This window comes from Taudactylus pleione, unplaced genomic scaffold, assembly GCF_031769625.1.
Source record: "Taudactylus pleione unplaced genomic scaffold, aTauple2 ptg000329l, whole genome shotgun sequence".
NCBI lineage: Eukaryota > Metazoa > Chordata > Amphibia > Anura > Myobatrachidae > Taudactylus > Taudactylus pleione.
This window is the reverse complement of record NW_028284730.1, coordinates 8,511,996-8,534,338: the sequence shown is the minus strand read 5'-3', so window position 1 is coordinate 8,534,338 and position 22,343 is coordinate 8,511,996. Positions and strand designations below refer to the sequence as shown.

The window sequence follows — 22,343 nt, the reverse complement described above, 5'->3', positions numbered from 1 at the left end:
TTGAACCCAGAGTGAGCCATTCACCCCAGTTGTGTCAATACACACAGGAAGCTACATACTGAAAAATGTATTAACAGGGATTAAATAGACTAATTGTTAAGAACATTTACCAATGTTTTGATCTAAAATTCTTATTTTTAATAAATTCACACGAGTAATAAAGGATACTAAAGCTCCTGTCTGTGATCTCCAAATGCCACAGGTTAACGCGCAGGTCGTCTGCTGACAGGTAAGTCTCATAGTCGCTGTTGACAGAGATAGAATTGATGTGATAGGTGTGAGCATTGGCGAATATCCTACGAGGACTTGCTTCAACCATCAGGTCCATGGGGCGGAATACTGGCACCTTCAACAACAAGAGAGAGCATAACTGAGAGCACAACACAGATGTGGTCATCACAGTAAACGTAGAGCAATACTGGGGATGAGGTACTGGAATTAAACGGTTTATACTGAAGTGTACGGGCCACAGATGGAGGACTTACCCTGAGCGTGGTCACAGTGGTTGGATCCCTATATCTCCCATTCTCTTCCTTAAGGTTGTAACCCTCTGGTCTTTTGTCACGTTCACTGATTTTCCACAGCTTGATAGTTTTATCTGAGGGAAACAATCATGGTCTTATGGGTATGTGGGTGACACACACAGGCACTGCATACACACTAACAGCTCTGCTGCCACATCAAGTGGCTGACATAAAATACACAAAGCCATACAAGTGAGAGGCTGGTATATCCAGTGGTTGGATTACTATGAAAAGATTGGTGAATGTGGACATAAATCTTCATTCTTAGTGATGGTTGCTCTCAGTATGGCTGATGTCAGAGGGGTTCCTTTGAAAAGCCCAGGTCTTTGGGAAATGAAATATGATGAGATTTAGAAGAGCTTATTCTGTATATTATGCTTAAAAGGTAATTGCAGGCAGCATGTCAGACCAAAGACACTACCTAGGTCTGTGCAACACCATACTGTGACAGGGCCCATCTGACAGCAGCCCTCGTGCCGCCACTTTGATTATATACAGCAGAAAAAGACAGAGGTTGCTCATTTACAACAACTGCTTTTCAACTAAAATACAATTAATCATATGTAGCAGCCGCAGCAGTAAAACCAATTTGCTAGCCTTCAGCTCATACTCTAAGTAAGCAAAAAACAGCCTTCATATCACAAGAACAAAAAAAATAAAGAAAACCCCCTCCTCACCATTTGTAGACAACAGGAACTGTGCTGCATTCTTCTGTGGTAACCATCGGATCTTGTTGATCTTCTCTTCAATCTCTAAACTCTTCAAGTAGTCAAATTCTGGCTCGTGGCTCTGGAAAGTGCTATAGACACTATACTCTCCTCTGTGATACGGACTCTTACTCTGCAAACAGCAGCATAGGGGAACAATTAAACGCTACATGTACACCCCACGCATTTGCAATCAACTTTACAATGACCCCTTCGCAATAATGTGTGTTCTTTTTGATCACCACTAGATGGCAGTGGCTGATTTGTGTACCATTAAGACAGTCAGGAGGGAAAACTTACTGAAGTGTAATAGGAATACTGCCTGGCAACTTCCATAGATTAGCAGTGCAGTAATAGATACTGAAGACTCGTATCATGGGGCACTAAGTTACTGGCAGTATAATTAGGATGGGCATCTTAGACCATAGCAATGGTCTAAATACACATGTAAACATTTCAGCGACATTTAGTGTGTAACATATGTAGTAATGGACACATTGCGGGAAATGACAGAGGGGCTTTTATGTGATGTAGCCACTATGCATGCAAGTAAAAGTAGTTGTCTTTTAAGCTTTTAATTGCATCACTTCTGTTGCAATCTACGCCCAAAAGAATACTTATCCCATGTAAATAGTGTTAGCCATATTTTGGGCCAGGGCACACATAGGCTAAAGGCCCAGCAAAGCAGTTATATGGAATACACAAAAGAAAGCTGCAGTATTTCAGTTAACACTAACCTCCTGCTGGAAAATGACCACCCGTCCTCCTTTATCTCCAGTGGCTAATAATTCTCCAGAATGATTAAATTCTACTGTAGATATGATATCAGCTGTAATGACAGAAAACACACAATGATATGAGGATGTCTGGAAAGACATCTACACACAATACAGCAATACGTGCCCAGCGCGGTCAGTCATCCCGGAAGTAGCGTGTCCGTGCAGGAAGCACAAAGCTAAAATGCAAAACTTTATTTACCTGCTAAACACAGCGCCAACGGGAAATAATCAACTTCCCTAGTAAAAAAAAAAAAAAGTGGAATACACCAGTTCGATGCATGAGTTATCACTCAGTCATGTGCAAGTGTATAGCTAGCCTGCATCTCATCAATAGAAAGTCTATAATAGTCCTGTCTCTTTAGTCAGCAGCCGCAACAATGGTAATAGATAATAGGATGAGCTCACTCGCTCGATCAGGTTCTCCCCGACCTTGCAGAGCTTCAAACGTGCACTGAAAACCCACATGTTCATCAAAGCATACCCTTCCTCCAGGCCGTTCTACCTCCTGCCTCAGCCATCTCTACCTCACCTACTTCATGCACTCAGGTCTCCCTCTACACACATGTCTCATGTCATCTGTCTGTCTCCCCTCTCCCTTAGATTGCAAGCTCCTAGGAGCAGGTTCCTCCTCCCTACTGTCTCATAGCCCTCTTCTCTAGCACTTCAATGACAGCCTTCACTTCCCAGCTGTATTGTGTATGGAGAATTGTGTTATTGTTACTTGTGCTTTGTGTGTGTTTTGGTTACTGTACTGTAATGTAATGTTCTGTGTATCCTGTACAGTCCTACTGTTGATGTATGTACAGCGCTGCGGACGACTTGTGGTGCCCCACAAATAAAATGTAATAATAATAATAATAATAAATAATCTCAACTAATTTAACTGATATAAAAATAAAAATAGTACGTTTAATAATAAAGTGAGCGGAATATCTCTGACTCCAAAAACAGCCATATGTTTTTCCGGGAATTCCCAAGGTTTAATTCTAGTCCCACTTGTACACAACTCGCTGTCAAACGTATCCTTATTTCTGTGAAGCGGCCCAAAATGGAACTCTACCCTAGATTACATTTGTTTCTGAAGACCTAACAAGCACAAAAGTCTTACGCTGGGTACACACCGCCAGATATATTGGCCGATTAATTGATCAGCCAATACATCTGGTGCCCGTCAGCCAGGGTGCACCAGCCATCGTATCAACTCGCCAGTACTTGTGCGACCCGGATTACGCATACATCTCTCTTTCTTGAACGTATGTCTTATGGCGCGTATCCACTACACGAGAAAAATTAGCGATTGAACGATTACAACATTAAGTAATTGTGCAGTGAATATGCCGGCAACGACCAGCGATGCGCGCTCCCGCTGGTCGTTGTCGCCATCTGTCATCGCCTGAACATGCAGGCCAACCTGCCGATAGACAGGTTGTGCATGTTCGGGGATGAGGGAGGGGGATATCGTTCAGTGTGAGCACATTATCCACTGCACCGGATGATGAACGATTACAATGTTGTAATCGTTCAGTCGTTTCACTCTAGTCACAGCGGGAGATGACAAAACCTCATCACTGGACTGCACTGATTAATCTGATATGCGACACTTGTAAATCTGTGTGCGACTGATCCTGAACCTTTCTATGAAGTGTTACAATGCAGGGGCTGCAGCTCTGTTACGCCAATTTGTTGTATTCGTTTGTGACTAAGATGTACATTTGAGTGAAAAAGATACGAAAGACACCACACTGATCGGTGCAGCTCACTCGCGAGCCACAGAGAGTATTCAGGCTAGGTATATGAGAACACATCTGTAGTAACGCAGGAGATATCACATTTATCTCCGGTGTACAGTAAAGACACAATGAGGGTGTTTCAATTCAGAGTGCTGCTGATAGCGCCGGGAGGGAGCTCCCGGTGCTATTTAATTCAGCACGCTGTGAGGGCAACTAAGATTTGTTCTCACACCCTCCTGAGGGAGCGAGGAGAAATCAGACTAAAGTGCCGGCTGCAAGGCCGTTTTCCGCCTCACGAACAGCACTTTTGTAGGAAAATGCCGGTTCTCGCATCTACACACCCTGCTTTAGTCATGAGAACCGGCATTCTCCGACTTAACATCCCGGTCAATTGAATCGCTTCCAATGTGCCCCACCGACCCCATAGACTAGTCTGCGGATGCAGTAGCCATACTATTCATCAAGATCCGAAAACACTTAGGGGGCGATTCAAATTGATTGCGATGTTGAATAGCCCTGGAAAGGAGGACCTGGAGCTAATCAATTCAATGACTTAACTGCTTCAGGTCAGACTTAACAGCATGCTGGTAAGTCCGACTAGAAGCACTTAAGTCGGAGAATGATGGTTAGAGCGACTAAAGCAGGGTGTTTAGTCGCGAGAACCGGCATTTTCCTACTTAAGTGCCGGCCGGGATGCTGTAAAACAACATTGTCACTTTAGTCTGATTTCTGCTCTCACAACAGGAGGGTGCGGGCTGAAATCCTCCATAGACTGCTTAACATTGCGGTCAATTGAATAGCTCCGGGACCTCCTTCCCGGGACTATTCAACATCGCGGTCAAATTCTCTGAAGTTGTCAGTGTTCACAAACAGCATCTCTGGGTGGTATGATGAGCCAGAATAGATGATGTCCTTCATCAGATCCCTCCCTGCATGGCTGCTGCTTCTCCTCCTAATCTGACAGCTATAAAACAACAGAGAACCTGGGCAGCAGTATAACCACAACGCCGCAGTCACTTCTTTAGTTGTAGAGAGATGCAGGCTCCAGGGTTATTACAATTCTTGTTTAAGTAATACCCTTAGGTCAGATTTTGTATGTGTCAATTGTATTTAATTCATATGTACTGTAGTCTAAAATACAACCCCCATTTTGTGCAATAGTCATTTTTCCAATAAAGAAATGGTCTTTAGATTATCTGCAAGAGTGGCCACGTGCACGTTCTGTCATATACCGGATGTTATTGCAGAGAATGTGCGGCCTGAAATGGAAGAGGCTGAGGAGTGGGGATATAATGCCGCGTGGCTGAAGTCGCTACTAGGCTAAGACCACCGCTTTAGGGAACAAATGATTAACGCATATGAATATTAAGTGAAACCTGATGGTAATTGTGGTAAGATAAAGCCTAAACCAGCATGGCCACCAGCGGCGGCTCCAGGGGTGGCGGCTGCAGCACAATCCAAAATTCAAATTGGGGAACCACACCAACTGCCAGTGAGTACCAGCCAGTGATGTTTGGCAGTGTGTGTAATGGCAGTTGGTGTGGTTCCCCTATTTGAATTTGGGCTACGCTGCAGCCACCACCTCTGGAGCCACCACTGATGGCCACTCGTGTCTTATGGTGAATAGGCCCCAAAGTGCAGACTCTACAAGTTAAAGTTTGCAACTTATACAGGGGAAAAAAAAGGGGATGAAAAAAAAAAAAAAAAAAAAAAAAAGGACAAGTGGGTGTAAAATGGTCAGTGCCTATATGGATACAGAAGGCAACTAACTGCTTCAGATAGGATACAGCGCTTACTTACATGTAAATCAGGGCTCATCAACATCTGGTCACCAAACATAGAAGGAGCAAGAACAGATCATCAATGGTGTAGTGGAGACTAGGCTACTCAGACTTAGTGATGGGGGTGCTAGGGTGGACCCCCTGTATCTGTTCTCTTCCGGCTACAGGCAGAGTGTCCTGGGTCTCGCCCTGAGCGGGTGTAGGCACTAGCGAGAGTCATCAGAAACAGACCTGTGGCAGCACAGCTGCTCTGACATACCGTGCCATGCAACACCAGACACATATGTATAATTGCCCATAGAAATAGGTTTGCAAACTTCATCTGGTTTAGAGATTATAAAAAGTTGTTGAGCATTGATCACATCTGGTGCTCTGCAGTTTAGGGTGGATGCAAGAATACAGAATCTAGAGTCAGCGCTATGGAGTGTGAAGAACACAAGTACAGGTATACCCTAATGTAAAATATTAGAGATAGATCAGCAGCTTTCTGTGACCCGTGTGTGTCATACACCAGAATGATTGACAGCTTGGAAAATCTTTGTCACAGACCTGTATCAGAGGACATTAGGATACCACCTCTTGGTTGGGTAACATGTTCAAGAACTTAACACTTAGGTTGGGAAACAAAATAAAGGTTTTTTCATGAAGTGAGAGGGATTGGGTGACTCCTTTCCCCAATGTACAGCATGCTGCACTGGTAAATAAGTAACATGACTGGTCATGTCCATCATAATAAAACAGAGACGATACATCACAATTGTACATTGGTTTGCCTAGAACAGGTAACTGTCCAAAGCACAGCAGTAATGGGAGAAGTTGATTTGTATGGGAGGCCACAAAGAGGCCAGTGGTCAGATAAAGTTACTATGCTCCCTGACATCAGCCCTGGCACAAAGCACATAAGCCTTATGGGAAGGGCCAATAACACAGATTAGCCTCAAGGACAGCAACTCATTTTTAACCCTGAGCCTCAACCCACATTATGTGTACAGTCAAGTATGGTGACAGGTGCGGGGGATCTGTCTCTGCTTCTAAAGCTGGCCACACACTAGACCAACTTGCATCCAACCAGCCAACTAGTTGATTGGTTGGAATGAAAATCTGGTAATGTATGGGAGTAACTGATGATCAGCAATTTGCTCCTAAATGCCAGAAAACAGATGAAAATGGTCAGACAGGTTTTTTAAATGTTTAATCTAAACAATTTGTTCAAACAGTTTTGGTCCATTTTCCAGGGTTTGGGAGCAAATTGCTGATTGTCATTTGCTTTCATACCTTACCAGATTTTCATTCCAACCAATCAACTAGTTGGCTGTAAGTTGGTCTAGTGTGTGGCCAGCTTAAGGCTGGATGACTTGTCGAAAGAAGAGGTTAATACAAAGAATAAGATAGTACAGTATAGTGTCCACATACATTTTACTTCCTTGTGCAATCAACTGCCCTACTAGTCGCGCCATGCCGTGGCTCTATAGTGCCAAGCGTCTGTTTGTGCGACTATTTACCTTCAAATGAGTCTTATTTGCAATGCGCTGTTCAGCATCTGCCTATGTTGTGTGTGTGACTGTGGGTGTATCTGCATGCAAAATGCTACAGGGTCACAGCCACTGACACTAACACAGTTTCGCATGCAGATACACCCGCAGTCGCACACAGAATATCGGCATGCCGCATATCAATTTACTCAGCAGAGGCTGAACAGCCCGTTGCGAATAAGACGCATTTGAAGGTAAAACGTTGCACAAAAAGACGATCCGCACTACCGGGATGCGCGGCACTCCTGCGTTAGTTATGTTTAACACGACTTGTAGTGCACGGAGGTAAGATGCAGGTGGACATATCTGTACGTTACAGAAACCAAAAGCAAATCTGAAGTTTGGGAAAAACATTGGTTTAGGTACAGAAATATATCATTAAAGAAAAGAATGAATAACTTCACTAGAACTGCAGCCAAACATACTTCAACCAAGAAATAAAACTAGAGTGAATGTTATTGTCAATTATAAATGTGTCATTTTTAATTAAGATATTTTGTTAGTTTCTTTTTTTTTATATTTTGACATTTCAGTATTTTGTGTGAGTCAGCGGTAAATTCCAATGCGATTCCATGATAGGAAAAAACTAGAATACTATTATAAACACTGTGTTTTATCTTCTCTTTACAGAAGTTTGTTTTGATCAGCTACTGTAATCTTTATAGTCAATTAAAACTATTTTAACATCTGCTTATCTTTTGTCACACCTGTGCGCTCATTCTGATTAATCAGACGTGTTCAGCACACATGTACGATGTGTACCTTGTTAAAGTGATTTAAATTACATTTATTTTTGTTTGTGTTTGAGAAATGTCTGGACTGCTGAAAATGATGCAGAGATCATCCCTAATGGTGCATACACACAGTCAGATTTTTCTTCAGACCTGAACGATAACGATTCAAAAAAATCGTTCAATCGTTCATATCTGAAGGAAAATCTGACATATCGGACATGTCTGAACGATGCGCGTTCCCGATGGTCAGATAACGATATCTGACATCTGATGTGTTTGCAGTCAGATTTGGACGATTTCGGTAATTTTACTGCAGTCAAAAATCGTTCAAATGGTTGGCCAAATCATTTAGATCGTTCATCTGACAAATCTGACCGTGTGTATGCACCTTAAGTAAATATACCCCTTAGTGGCTTAAGTGAGAGTTTTTAGAAATGGAGATGTTGCCCATAGCAACCAAATCAGATTCTATTTAACTAGCACCTTCCCGAACATAATAGCTAGAATCTGATTGGCTGTTTTGTGCAACATATCTGACTTCTAAAATATCTGACTTTTATTTTAGATTATTTTAATAAATATACCCCTAATTATTCACACCTCATTAACCTTTTAACCTGTGGTCATTGACCGCATATATGGTCAATTACCAACTCGGTAGCCTATAATGTCAACAGAAGTCCCATTAGAGGCAGTATACTGTTTTAGTGTTCACGCTAGGCTCTTTTGGCAGGGCACTGCACCCAGCTTCTTTTATTAAACTGTGGAGATGTTAACAGCCAGTTTTGAGACTTGCACCCTGCACGTTTCTGTAGGACGCAAGCCACACAGACACGACGACAGATGCAACTTCCCGATATATCATTCACACATCACATCCAGAAGCATGGCGTCGGCCGCCAGATCTTCAGATTGGTCTGCAGTGCAGACCCGATCTGAAGATACGACTAAGAGCATGGGAGTGTGCAATAGTGCGTACACACTGTGCGATCTGTCGTTCCGATTCGCCACAGAGCGACAAATCATCCAATATAACTTCAAGTGTGTGCTCAGCTTTAGGGAACCACCACAAAACATCAGGAGATGGGCGGCACAAAGGGCCATACGCTTAGCCATAGGCCAGCCCCATGGAGGTGCACACCATTCACAGGTCAAGGGGGAGGACTCCGGGACACACGAGCCGCATGTCACCACCGGCCCGCCACTGTGATCCCACACAAGCCATACTTACAGCCTACGCTGCCCATATGTAATGCAGTTGAGAGACAAGACCACAGCCTGAGGTGGGAGTGATATGGGAACATAGCTGCACACATTAAATTTATTAATTTTCTCATGTCTTCATTAGATGTAATGTCTCTAAATATTTTAGTGCTGACACATTAGTATAATAATTTACTTCTGATACTAGGTACAAGTGTATATACTATCTATATATAAATATATATATTTTTTTTAATGTGTCCAACATGACAAACAAATTAACACAATTAAAGAAAAAAAAAAAATAGGTGTAAAAAAAAAAAAATATTCTCAAAACATGAGATCTTTGACCATTTTATATGACAAATTATGCACTACTGTGTGACATAACATGAATTGTGTGCACCACTGTGTGGCATTACGTGAATTGTGGGCATTACAGTGTATTAAAGTACTTACAATTCAACAGTTATTATATTAAAGAATAAAATAACTATATACATAATGTGCCCTCCAACACTATTGTTCAGTATATTCTACTAAAATAAAGAAGATCTAAAAAAAAAATCAAGCACAGTAATAAATGATTGATCTTTACAAGCGCATCTCTTAAGCTGGCCACACACATGGCGATCTGCACACGATCAGCCGATGTGTACGATTTCCCTTGAAACTCTCCCCGGTATCTCTGCACACAATCTGCACACAATTTGGTGTCCAATCTTCAAAATACCTCTCTTGCATCCAGACTTTCACAGTGCATCGTGTCCTAGATTGTCAGATCTGCCCTACTGCACGGCAGATCTGACGATGCGATGTTCAATCAGCGGGGACGCGCATCGCATCGTGATTGTGAGTGGGGACCCACGATTTATTCAGGATTTGGCATATTTTACACGATCTGTCGTTCCAATGTGTCGGAATAGGCCAGATCGGGTAAAATATCGCTATGTGTGTGGCCAGCTTTACAGTATGCATACGCCTCTCAGTAATACAAATGCAACAATACACCTCCACCATCCACAAGTTGTTCTCTCTGGCAATATATAGGATTAAGGGACACTATTGAAATGGCTTACACAATACTAATGGTTTAAAAGCTCCGTTCAACTAAAGGTCAGGGTAGAGACTCCCAAACCAGCTAACATAACATCTCACATACTGTTATGGAGAGAAACATAGGTAAAATCTCACTTTATGCATAGCTGATTGTATGATGCTTCCACGTGACTTTGCCCATCATCATTATGCTCTGCCTGACGCCAGATAAGTCCCTGACATCCCGCACAAATGTGGAGGAGTCTGCAGCACGCCAGTCTATACATACAACCCTAGACCAGCTGTAGCACATGTGGCATGCCACACAGATACATTACACACAAGCAGCACATGGTCTAATCTGACAGCGGAAGGCTGCAAAATCTATACTTGTAAAGACAGGTCTGGTAAAACTGGTCTAGGAGGTCACTGCTGGGAGGAAAAACCAAGTGATCCAGCAAAATGCCAAACTAATCACCAACTCAGCTGGAAAATCCCCCACACATGCTTTTTCATGCATTCTCTCCTTGCAAATAATACATTTAAAAAAAAAAAACATTTGGAGGCTGCCACAGGTAAAGTGTACCAGTCACAGGCGAGCAGCTTTATGTGGGTTGAACAATACTGAGAATCAGCCTAATGCCTTGTGCATTAGGGATGTCACTAGATCCTTGAGAGACAGGCATTGTTAGACATTGGTTCAGCAGCCATGCTCCCGATGCCTAGGTGATCAGGACATAGGGTCCGATTCACTACAGATCTCTATTGCTATCGCAGATGCAATTACGCTCGCCATTCTGCTGCGAAAATATGCCAATATCTGCAATCGCAAAGCCAGCGTAGAGACGCACACTACCGCTATCTCACATCCATAAGACATCACAGACTTGCGTATACATCGGTACCATAGAGTAACATTGGCCTCTCAGGCACAATTACAGAAGCCCTGACCAGTCTCAGAGATTACAACTGTTGTCGCACGCAGTGAGTACTCAAGCTGCGTATGTTGTCGCAGTGGCCAATTTATGCACGCTAAGTAACGGCGTTCTATCGGACTGGCACGCCTGTGTTTCTCCAACCACTCCCCCACTCATCACCCCCAAACGCTGACGTCCCGTCCCTCGATGGCTTTATATCTGCGCCTGTGATCACGGTGATATCACAATGCTAACTCACGCACGTGCACTGCGGTGTATGTACCATCGGCCGATCTGCGTACGCAGTTGCAATCCGTAATGAATCAGGCCCATAGTTAATGGAGTTATCCAGGTTGTTTATACCATTAGAATGTAATAGACGAGAGAAAAAAAAAAAAAGTTCCCTTATTATTCAGCTACTATCCATTTACCTGGACTAACGTCTCTTTCTGCCAGCTCAGAGGAGGAAGATGACAATTACTGGATCCAACAGGCTGATGAACTGTGAGAAATCAGAGTTTGGAAGGCTGACTTTCAGGAAAAAAAAGCCACTACTAGTCAGATACCATAATTACCCCATCCCACCCTCCTAAAATACACTGCCATAATTACCCCATCCCACTCTCCTAAAATACACTGCCATAATTACCCCATCCCACTCTCCTAAAATATACTGCCATAATTACCCCATCCCACTCTCCTAAAATATACTGCCATAATTACCCCATCCCACTCTCCTAAAATACACTGCCATAATTACCCCATCCCACTCTCCTAAAATATACTGCCATAATTACCCCATCCCACTCTCCTAAAATATACTGCCATAATTACCCCATCCCACTCTCCTAAAATACACTGCCATAATTACCCCATCCCACCCTCCTAAAATACACTGCCATAATTACCCCATCCCACTCTCCTAAAATATACTGCCATAATTGCCCCGTGCAGCCATCCCACATTACACTGCCATAATTGCCCCATGCAGCCATCCCACTGCCGTAATTGCCCCATGCAGCCATCCCACTGCCATAATTACCCCATGCTTCCATCCCACATTACACTGCCATAATTACCCCATGCTTCCATCCCAATGCCATAATTGCCCCATCTTGCCGTCCCACGTTACACTGCCATAATTACCCCATCCTGCCATCTCAGATTACACTGCCATAATTACCCATCCAGCGGTGCCACATTACACCATCCTGCTGTCATACATGTAGGCTTGCCATATCATCCCTTTAATTCTGGAAACATGAATTACATATATTTTGTGGCCATTTTCACTTGGTTACAATCAGCCACAGAACCTGTGTAATTCACATCTCGAATTAAAGGGATGAATGACATGGTAAGCAAATTATATACATTATATCACAAAGCCTACACAGCTTAATCACTACCAGTTATTTATACAGCGTGCACATATTCCACAGCACTTTAGAGAGAATATTTGCCCATTCACATTAGTCCCTGCCCAAGAGCAGCTTACAGTCTATGTTCCCTACCACATGCTCATACACACTAGGGTTAATTTTTGTTGGGAGACAATTAACCTACCAGTATATTTTTGGAGTGTGGGAGGAAACTGGAGTACCCGGAGGAAACCAACGCAAGCACAGGAAGAATATGCAAACTCCACACAGATAGGGACATAGTGAGAATTAAACTCCCATCCTCAGTGCTGTGAGGCAGTAATGCTAAACATTACACCTAATTAAAACCTTAATGAATCCTGTATTGCACCAATTGAATTAACATACCATAATATATCCAGTAACTAAAGGCGCACAATACAAATTCTAAAGGCAGGTATTCACTACCCGACAGTGAATAGACTGAACGATAACGATATAGTTATCGTTGTTGTTCACTACACTGCACTGTGGCCCTGATTCAGAGCCGGATGCCCCTGACAGAGTGCTCACTCTGAATTAGGGCTGTCCCTCTGAATTTTTAGAGCGGCCTCCTGGCCGCTCGTATAGCTGTGGGTGACCACCCACAGCTATAGCGAGCGGCCAGGAAGATGGTCGCGATGGTCAAGACCATCGCGACCATCGGACTTGCGACCAGAGACCCTTGTGGTAGGGTCTCGTTGCGGCAAGCCCTGGAGTGCTTTTGGCTCTATCAAAGCCGAAAGCACTCCCACTGACATCACTTGTGACTCCCCCGGCCCGCCCACCAAAGGGGGCGTGCTGTCACACCATCGACAGCACGCCTCCTTTGTAGAGAGACCCATAGCGACGGCTTGCCCGTCGCTATCCGGGTCTCATGCATGCGCACTGGGCTAAAATCAACCCGCTTGCGAGCACTCAGCGGGTCTGAATTAGGCCCAGTGCCCACACTGAACGATATATCGTTCAATGTAGGCAACCTCCCTCATTCCCGAACATGGTCAACCTGACGATATTGTCAGGTTGATCAGCATGTTTGGGTGATGAGCGATGTCGGCAATGACCAGCGTGAACGCACATCGCTGATGACATTTTGCTGCCCGATTTGTGCCAGATTATCGAGAGATTGAACGAAAACGATGTTGTTATCGTTCAATCGCTCTGTGTAATTGGGTAGTTGATACGCACCTTAACTCCATAATCCACACTGCTCCCCTGCACCAATATGATCAGTGTCCCATTATGTGTGACACTAACAGACCAGTCCCTGCACACTTCCAGCCGCGCACACAGGAGTCACTGCCGCGCACAGCAAGGCACAAGAGAACACCGCAACATTCACACTCAACCATTGTTGGGCAAAACAATAGATTGTTCAGCATGCATGCCTCATTCTACATCCTCTACATATACTGCGTGTACAGTAACACCACCTGAGGAACTATGGCCTGTGGTAGTACACACACTCCTGGGACATATGGGGTGGTCTTGCATTTGTGCTGTAAAGTTCTGGGACAGCATAATCACTTGTTTTTCCTCGCACCCTATAGACGTGTGCAGGAGGAATAGCATAGCAGCTGAACCACCATGTGCGCACATTGTCGCTAATTGGATCAGCCCCATATAATCCCTATAGCAGTGCAGGAGACACTGGACAGGACATTAGTAACGAAGACATATGTAATACAGGGTGCATCCATATTTCATCCAGTAATCTCCTTATAAGGCGCACTTTATTCTCATTGTATATTACAAGCATCGCCTGAGGTGCATCACTAATCAGTGCAAATCTAGCTAAGCAGAAGGCACAGATAGAGACGCAAGGTCACAATATCACCCTGCCCCAAACTGCCAAGGAGAAAACCTGATGCAGAGACCTGGTTACACTTTGCGTAGCCCATCTCCAGCTAGTCAGTGGGCGTTTCTCGGTGCTTGCTGATACAGCCAATTCTATCCCATAGCTCCTTGACGGTAACAGCAAACACAATACTTCCCAACGGAGCTCTGCACTGATTTAGTGACTGAATTCAAGGGTCCTTTAAAGAGATAACAATCAAGCCTTTCAAAGTGGGGATTGGCAATTACAAAGAAAATACAAAGCATAATTATCAGAGAAAGAAACTTATGCTTGCAACTTTAGTTTTAAATGATGTAATGAGTGTTCATACTAGAACACTAAAATAGGCAAATCACTTAATTCAAATAGGCAAAAAGAACCCTGACCTCACAGCCTGCGGGTCGCAGTGTCCCGTGGGTGGAGAAATGTGCGATGAACCGGTCACCGCCGGAGAACAGACACCGGACGCATGCGCCCGGCATCTATTCTCCTTGTCTGCAGCGCTTGGGGGCTGCCCGGTGTGTCCGTAAGTGTCGGGCACGCCCCCAAGAGTGACGAAAAGGGGACGAGTCTTATAGACACGCCCCCTTTTCGGGCACACGCACAAATGTGCCCTCTCCATCTCCAGCGCCCTGCCTTCCACCGGAGCTAGAGTGAACACACACACACACACACACACATATATACATATATACATACAGTCAGGTGCATAAATATTGGGACATTGACAGAATTTTCATATTTCGGCCATTATTCACCACCACAATGGCTTTGAAATGAAACAAACAAGCTGTGCTTTAACTGCAGACTTTCAGATTTAATTTGAGGGTAATAACATCCAAATCAGGTGATCGGTGTAGGAATTACAACGGTTTCTATATGTGCCTCCCACTTTTTAAGGGGCCAAAAGTAATGGGACAAACTAAACAATCCTAAATCTAACTTTCACTTTTTAATACTTTGTTGCAAATCCTTTGCAGGCAATTACAGCCTGAAGTCGAACGCATAGACATCACCAGACGCTGGGTTTCATCCCTGGTGATGCTCTGCCAGGCCTCTACTGCAAATGTCTTCGGTTCCTGCTTGTTCTTGGGGCATTTTCCCTTCAGTTTTGTCTTCATCAAGTGAAATGCATGCTCAATCAGATTCAGGTCAGGGGATTGACTTGGCCATTGCATAACATTCCACTTTTTAACCTTAAAAAAACTCTTTGGTTGCTTTTGCAGTATGTGAAGCGCCGTCCAATGAGTTCTGAAGCATTTGACTGAATATGAGCATATAATATTGCCCAAAACACTTCAGAATTCATTCTGCTGCTTTTGTCAGCAGTCACATCATCAATAAATACAAGGGAACCAGTTCCATTGGCAGCCATACATGCCCACGCCATGACACTACCACCACCATGCTTCACTGATGAGGTGGTATGTTTTGGATCATGAGCAGTTCCTTTCCTTCTCCATACTCTTCTCTTCCCATCACTCTGGTACACGTTGATCTTTGTCTCATCTATCCATAGGATGTTGTTCCAGAACTGTAATGGCTTTTTTAGATGTTGTTTGGCAAACTCTAATCTGATCTTCCTGATTTTGTGGCTCACCAATGGTTTACATCTTGTGGTCAGCCCTCTATATTCACTCTTGTGAAGTTTTCTTTTGATTGTTGACTTTGACACATATACACCTACCTCCTGGAGAGTGTTCTTGATTTGGCCAACTGTTGTGAAGGGGTTTTTCTTCACCAGGGAAATAATTCTTCTGTCATCCACCACAGTTGTTTTCCGTGGTCTTCCGGATCTTTTGGTGTTGCTGAGCTCTCCGGTGCGTTCTTTCTTTTTAAGAATATTCCAAACAGTTGATTTGGCCACACCTAATGTTTTTGCTATCTCTCTGATGGGTTTGTTTTGATTTTTCAGCCTAATGATGGCTTGCTTCACTGATAGTGACAGCTCTTTGGATCTCATATTGAGAGTTGACAGCAACTGATTCCAAATGCAAATGTCACACCTAGAATCAACTCCAGACCTTTTACCTGCTTAATTGATAATGAAATAACGAGGGAATAGCCCACACTTGTCCATGAAATAGCTTTTGAGTTGATAGTCCCATTACTTTTGGCCCCTTAAAAAGTGGGAGGCACATATAGAAACCATTGTAATTCCTACACCGTTCACCTGATTTGGATGTAATTACCCTCAAATTAAATCTGAAAGTCTGCAGTTAAAGTACATTTTGTTTGTTTCATTTCAAAGCTATTGTGTTGGTGAATAGAGGCCAAAATATGAAAATTCTGTCAATGTCCCAATATATATGCACCTGACTCTGTATGTATATGCACACACTATATATATATATATATATATATATATATATTTTTTTTATTTTTTTTATTTTTTTTATTACATACACACACAGGTTGAGTCTCACATATCCAAGTAATCCGAAATATGGAATATTCCGAAATACATTTTTGCTTTTTGATGGTTCAACGTACACAAACTATGTAGAAGGCACGAAATTATTAAAAATATGGTATAAAATTACCTTCAGGCTGTGTGTATAAGGTGTATATGAAACAAATTAATTTCATGTATGTACACAAACTGTGTTTGAGCCACAAAATTATTGAAAATATTGTATAAAATTACCTGCAGGCTGTGTGTATAAGGTGTATATAAAACAAATGCATTCTGTGTGTATATTTGGGTCCCATTTCCAAATCTCATAATGGTATGCAAATATTCCAAAATACAGAATATTCCGTTATCCAAAATACACCTGGTCCCAAGCATAAATGCATATGGGAGACTCAACCTGTATATTATACAGTGTATATATAAAATGCAGATTACAGAGGACAATAGCGCGCACTCGGCTGCGTAACAAAAGTAATTGCAATGTCAAATTTTTCCAGTTATTGTATTTCACAGTATAGGAACTCTTACACATATATATATATATATATATATATACACATATAAAAAAGGGCCACAAATAGCATTTACAATTATAAAAGGCAACTTGAATCTACAGTTTACTGGACCTTTAAGCAGTAACTAAGGAAGTACAAAAGTATATCATACTATGTTCGTGTTTTCTACCCTACAAGCATCATTAATAACTCAGCTGTCCATAAAGAGATTTAGAGCCTTTCACATGTGCATAACAACAGATATAGGAAGGTAAAACATTCTGATACCCATACATTCCAGGGCAACTGCAAATACAATAAAACCTAAATTATAGGGGGTTAATACTTTTGTGCAAGTTACCTCCTTGTGAAGTAGATTTGTGCCCATTCTGGATTTAAAAAGAAAAAAACGTGTGTATATAGCTTTAAACCAATTCAGACATTTCAAAAATATTTGCAACACACGGAATTAACCTGAATATGTACTGTCCAAAACTATGTACAGGTTATATATAGAGAGGAAACACAAACATTTTAATGTTAGTGCTATTTAACATACAGGATTCACAGAGCAGCCACTCCCCCATAGAGAACATTATGTGCCAAGTGCAAGAGCTTTACCTTCTGATACATCATCCTCCACTGCGCCCTTCACCTGAGAAAAACACCATTGAATATCATTGCCTCCGCCAGCTCCTGGAATAAAACATGAAAATGTTAAATGTAGCACAGACACCATAAGAAGAGGGGAAACTGACAGATACAATAATGATGTTTTTGCAGACATCGACATGAGGACGATTAAAGGGTACAATACTCTGGTGTCTATATATACCTAACTTTCACCACCAGTGCCAGCCGTGGCCAGTCATCCCAGGCTACGTTAAGGTGCACATCCACTTGCCGATTTCTATGAGCGGTTGAACGATATCGTTATCGTTCAATCGTGCATGAATCGGCCACCATTAATGTCGGAAATGACCAGTGACGCGCGCTCCCGCTGGTCGTTTTCGACATCAATCATTGGCCAAACATGCTGACGATAACGTCAGGTTGAGCATTAGGGGATGATTGATGTGACTACAATGATGCTCGCTCAGTGTAGTCACAGCACAGACTGAGAAATGACTGCACCATTACACTGTCATAATCGTGCAGTTGGTTTTTGGTCTGCTCGTGGATGTGTACCTTTAGTGAGCCCCCAGCACTGCTACTATATTCACTGCTGCTGCTTAGTTTGCGCTGCTGATCTACACATCTATTGGTGCAGATGACACGTTGCCCAAATTACTGTCTGTTGAGCTGCTAAAAGTGGAGCAGAAATATGGCATGTCAAGCTTCCCACCACAGAGGACATGTAACCTGCCTAGGAAATAAGCTTTCAAACACACACATACCCCTTTCAGATCGCAAACAACTGGTTGCACCCGGGATCTGCGTACGAGTCCATCACGTGTGCAATCCACCTGAGACCCCTTTCAGACTGGCGACCCGACAAGGCAATGATGCAGGGTTGATTAGGTCAACACCATTGCTGCTGAGCCATCGGCTCTCCCTATGCAGTGAATGGGACCTGGGCCGAGGCGTTCACACCGCACCACGAGCCCATGTTGAAATGCTGTGTCGCTCGACCTGGGATATTTCAACTGGGCCCTTTCACACTGCATAGTAACCCGGGTTGCTGCTCGTTCATGTGCAATAATCCAGGTTACTTGATGGCAGTGTAAAAGGGGTAATAGTGTTCACTCTAGGTGCAGGGTGCTGATTAGTAAGGATGGCATATTTACATTTTTAAGGGTAAACTTTTATGCGTGATGTATCGCTACAGCTACTATAGAGATACATCACGTCTAAAGTTTTGCCCTTCAAAATTTAAATATGCCATCCTTACTGATCAGCACCCTGCACCTAGAGTGAAGACTAACACAGCAAAAGAAACCATAGATCGCCTTTACAGCTATCCTATGCCACTAGGTGTGGTCAGGTGACCGGTTCTTTGCCATACTACTAGTGGCAGTACCAAAGATCCGACATATTAATGTGCCAGAGATGTTTAAGGACCCTGGAATTTCAGAGTATGCAGTGAAGAGTTCCAGAATAATGCATCAAAAATAGATGTAGCTCTATATTAACAAGCTGGCAGTTCAATCTTTCAAGATGTTGCATTAGCTGAGACCTGTGCAAATGGCGTCCCCTCTGCAGGACAGAAATAAAAACGAGATAAAGTCAGTCACTACGCCGTACAAAGGACATTATCCAACTGAAGAGTACGGGCAGCAATTTTTTGTTGCTAAAAAAATAAATCGCTCCCATTTTATTGGAGCGTACACACGGTCAGATTTGTCAGACTTGTCAGATTTGTCAGATGAACGATTGAACGATTTGAACGATTTTACCAAAGTTTTGAACGATTGAACGATTTTTGACTGCATTAAAATGAATGGAATCGTCCAAGTCTGATTGCAAACACATCAGATGTCAGAAATCGTTATCTGACAAACGGGAACGCGCATCGTTGATCGTCCAGGCATGTCAGATATGAACGATTTTCCTTCAGATATGAACGACTGAACGATTTTTAAATCATTATCGTTCATATCTGAAGGAAAAATCTGATCGTGTGTATGCACCATTATGGTGTTTTGGTCTTTAAACACGTAGGGGCCAAACGTTACAGGGTGCAATTTGGCAAAGGTGCCAATTTTGTCATCTTTCATTTACCACTTTTTAAACCAATCTGGTTTTGTCTGTTAATAAACAGCCACTTTATATTCCACAGCAAAAAAAAAGGCACATTTGCCAAATCGCTGTTAGATATATTAACCGTTTTTTTTATATGGCACCACAAGGGTGCCGCAGCTCCTTACAAAGTATGTAAGCCTAAACAGTGCACACAAAGGGGGAAAACAATGCAAAAGACTCACAGTACAAAGAGTTGTAGAACAAAGCCCAATATATATAAAAAAAAAAAAAAATCACCATATTATGGGAGTATTTTTTTTTTCCTGTAACAACAAATGGCAAATCAAACAGTACCTATGAACATTATACTTTACAAGACTAATTAACTCTGGCTGCTACATCACACCCATTTTTCCTTTCCTTTTTATGGCTGTCTTTTATCCTCATGCAAATCACAAATAAACAGTAAAGATCTCGGCGATCCATGGAAATGTACCATGGACAATATATCCAAAACAATTTTACATTCGAGAAAAACCAAAAAAACAAAAAGGATTTGTCTACAGATTCAGAGGACAGACTTGTCCAAACAAGAAATGGAAAGATCCCACTACCAGACAACAGCAGTGAGGTGAAGGCTTGCTACACTATCGCTGCTGCCCGGGATGTAGAGATTATGCAGAAGAGGCTACCCAGAAAAACCGCTCTCGGAGAAAACTTCAGGAACATTGATTGCATCTGGGGACGAGGCTGCCATTCGCAGGAACCCTCCGCTTCCCTCACACTAAAGAGTTACTAGTTCCGCCGATACAGGAAGGAGCAGTGTCTCAATCTCCTCGCCCCTCAGGAGGTGCGTGCAGAAACCAAACTCAGCCGTGTAACAACATGCCCAAGACAACCATAGTGCAGGTCTCAGGTACTGGTGAGAAGGACCAAGAAAGGGGACAGTGCTATAATACCGGGCAATAGGAGCTGCTTAGGGTACACCATGGGCAGTGATTGATGTGCTTTGTCACAAGGAGAGGATGTACTGAAAGGATGCAGTGATGCTGAGCTGAGGCGTGGGGGGTGGGGAGGCAACGACTCCAGCACAATGTATGAAGCAAACAGAGGGAGGACCTCCCCACAGGAAGAAAATGCAGAGGTGGTAGGAGTAGGCATCCGGTCCAGAAAAAGGTTTCTGCATCTCTCATTCCAAGATGCAATAGAAATCCCTAGATGTGCCGGGGGCTGGGAGAGGTCACACAGGAAATGGGGATTCCAGATACAGAGTCAGAAAAGGCTGCTGCTTATTTCTCATGTGGCTGGGAGAGAAAAACACAGAAATACGTCCAATGGGCGCTATCCATCTTCTAGGAAGGCCAACTTACAGCTAGGGTGGTTACTTCAGAGGTCTGGAACTCTTACTAATTAAAGATAACCAACTGCAGAAAAAGCAAATATACTGGAGATAGGACACGGCCACAAGTCACAGTGTACAAGCACAGGAAGCCCAAGGAGCGCTTTGGAAAGAATTGAAATCCTGGACAGGAAATGCTTGGCTGCTGTACAATACTTACATGTGATGGGAACAATATCATTTACAGCAAAGTCCAAGATATCCACAGAATTCTCCAGTAAAGGAGTCATGTGTAACTGCTAATTATTCCCCAAATATTCAGCGCCACAATTCTCACCGATAACAGAGCAAATACAAATAACCCTCTGTAAGTACCAAATGAATTAAAGGGCAGCAGTTCTACAAAAGACTAAAAAATACTTTGCTGGGTACACACTTAAAAGATATATCTGGGCCACCATCCTCTGTCATCTGGCCGGGGGTCGCGTTGCACCCCCTTCCCTGCGGTCTCTGCAGTAAGTGTACAGCGGTCAACTTACCACCCGTACACACAGCACAATGAGAAGACATATCTGCGTCGGCTGTGCTGCACAGACGAGCAATAAGTCTGAATGACGTAGTTCACAGACAAATCGCCTGTACACACTGGTTGACGCACAGAGGATATATTGGCCATTCAATTTGAACAGCCCATATATAACGGCGAGTGTGTACCCAGTGTGACTGTAAAATGTTCTAAGGCAGTGGTTCCCAAACTTTTTGGATCACGGCGCCTTAAAGTGTCAGAATTTTTTTTGTTTCTTATTGAGAAAATCAGTTGTGCTTATAGGTCATCCTTAGGCTTTGTTATGTGGTGGTGGTCAAGGTTGCACTTCTGTTTGCCATTGGCAGCCACCAAAACTGGTTTTGCCTATCACATGGACCACAAGTAATTTAATTTGGTCCTGGACCACCAACCCACACACACCCCCAGTTTGGGAACCACTGTTCTAAAGAATATAAAAAATACAACTTAAAAATGTGTATGCAATAAATAAACATACAATCTGTGTTACGGTGCGTACAGACGGGACGATCGACAACGTTGTTCGATCTCCTGGGTGTGCTGGACGATTGATAATCCAGCACACCACCAACGACTATACCGATCACGGGTCCGTATAGTAACCTTGTCGATATCGACCAGGTTGGCCTGCATGCACGGGCGATGGTTGATATCGACCAAACGTG

At 43.1% G+C, this 22,343-nt stretch overlaps 1 protein-coding gene across 1 annotated transcript in view; it reads right to left on the bottom strand.

The window, feature by feature from the left end:
• The window catches only part of PPP2R2A (protein phosphatase 2 regulatory subunit Balpha), a 32,025-nt gene that overhangs the window by 8,197 nt on the left and 1,485 nt on the right, over positions 1–22,343 (bottom strand). The window contains exons 2-6 of the mRNA XM_088443384.1: positions 17,714–17,788; positions 1,969–2,060; positions 1,202–1,364; positions 486–598; positions 169–346 (exon numbers count right to left, since the gene is read on the bottom strand). Of these exons, the coding sequence (XP_088299510.1) occupies positions 169–346; positions 486–598; positions 1,202–1,364; positions 1,969–2,060; positions 17,714–17,788 (621 nt within the window). The remainder of the gene's footprint in view (positions 1–168; positions 347–485; positions 599–1,201; positions 1,365–1,968; positions 2,061–17,713; positions 17,789–22,343) is intronic.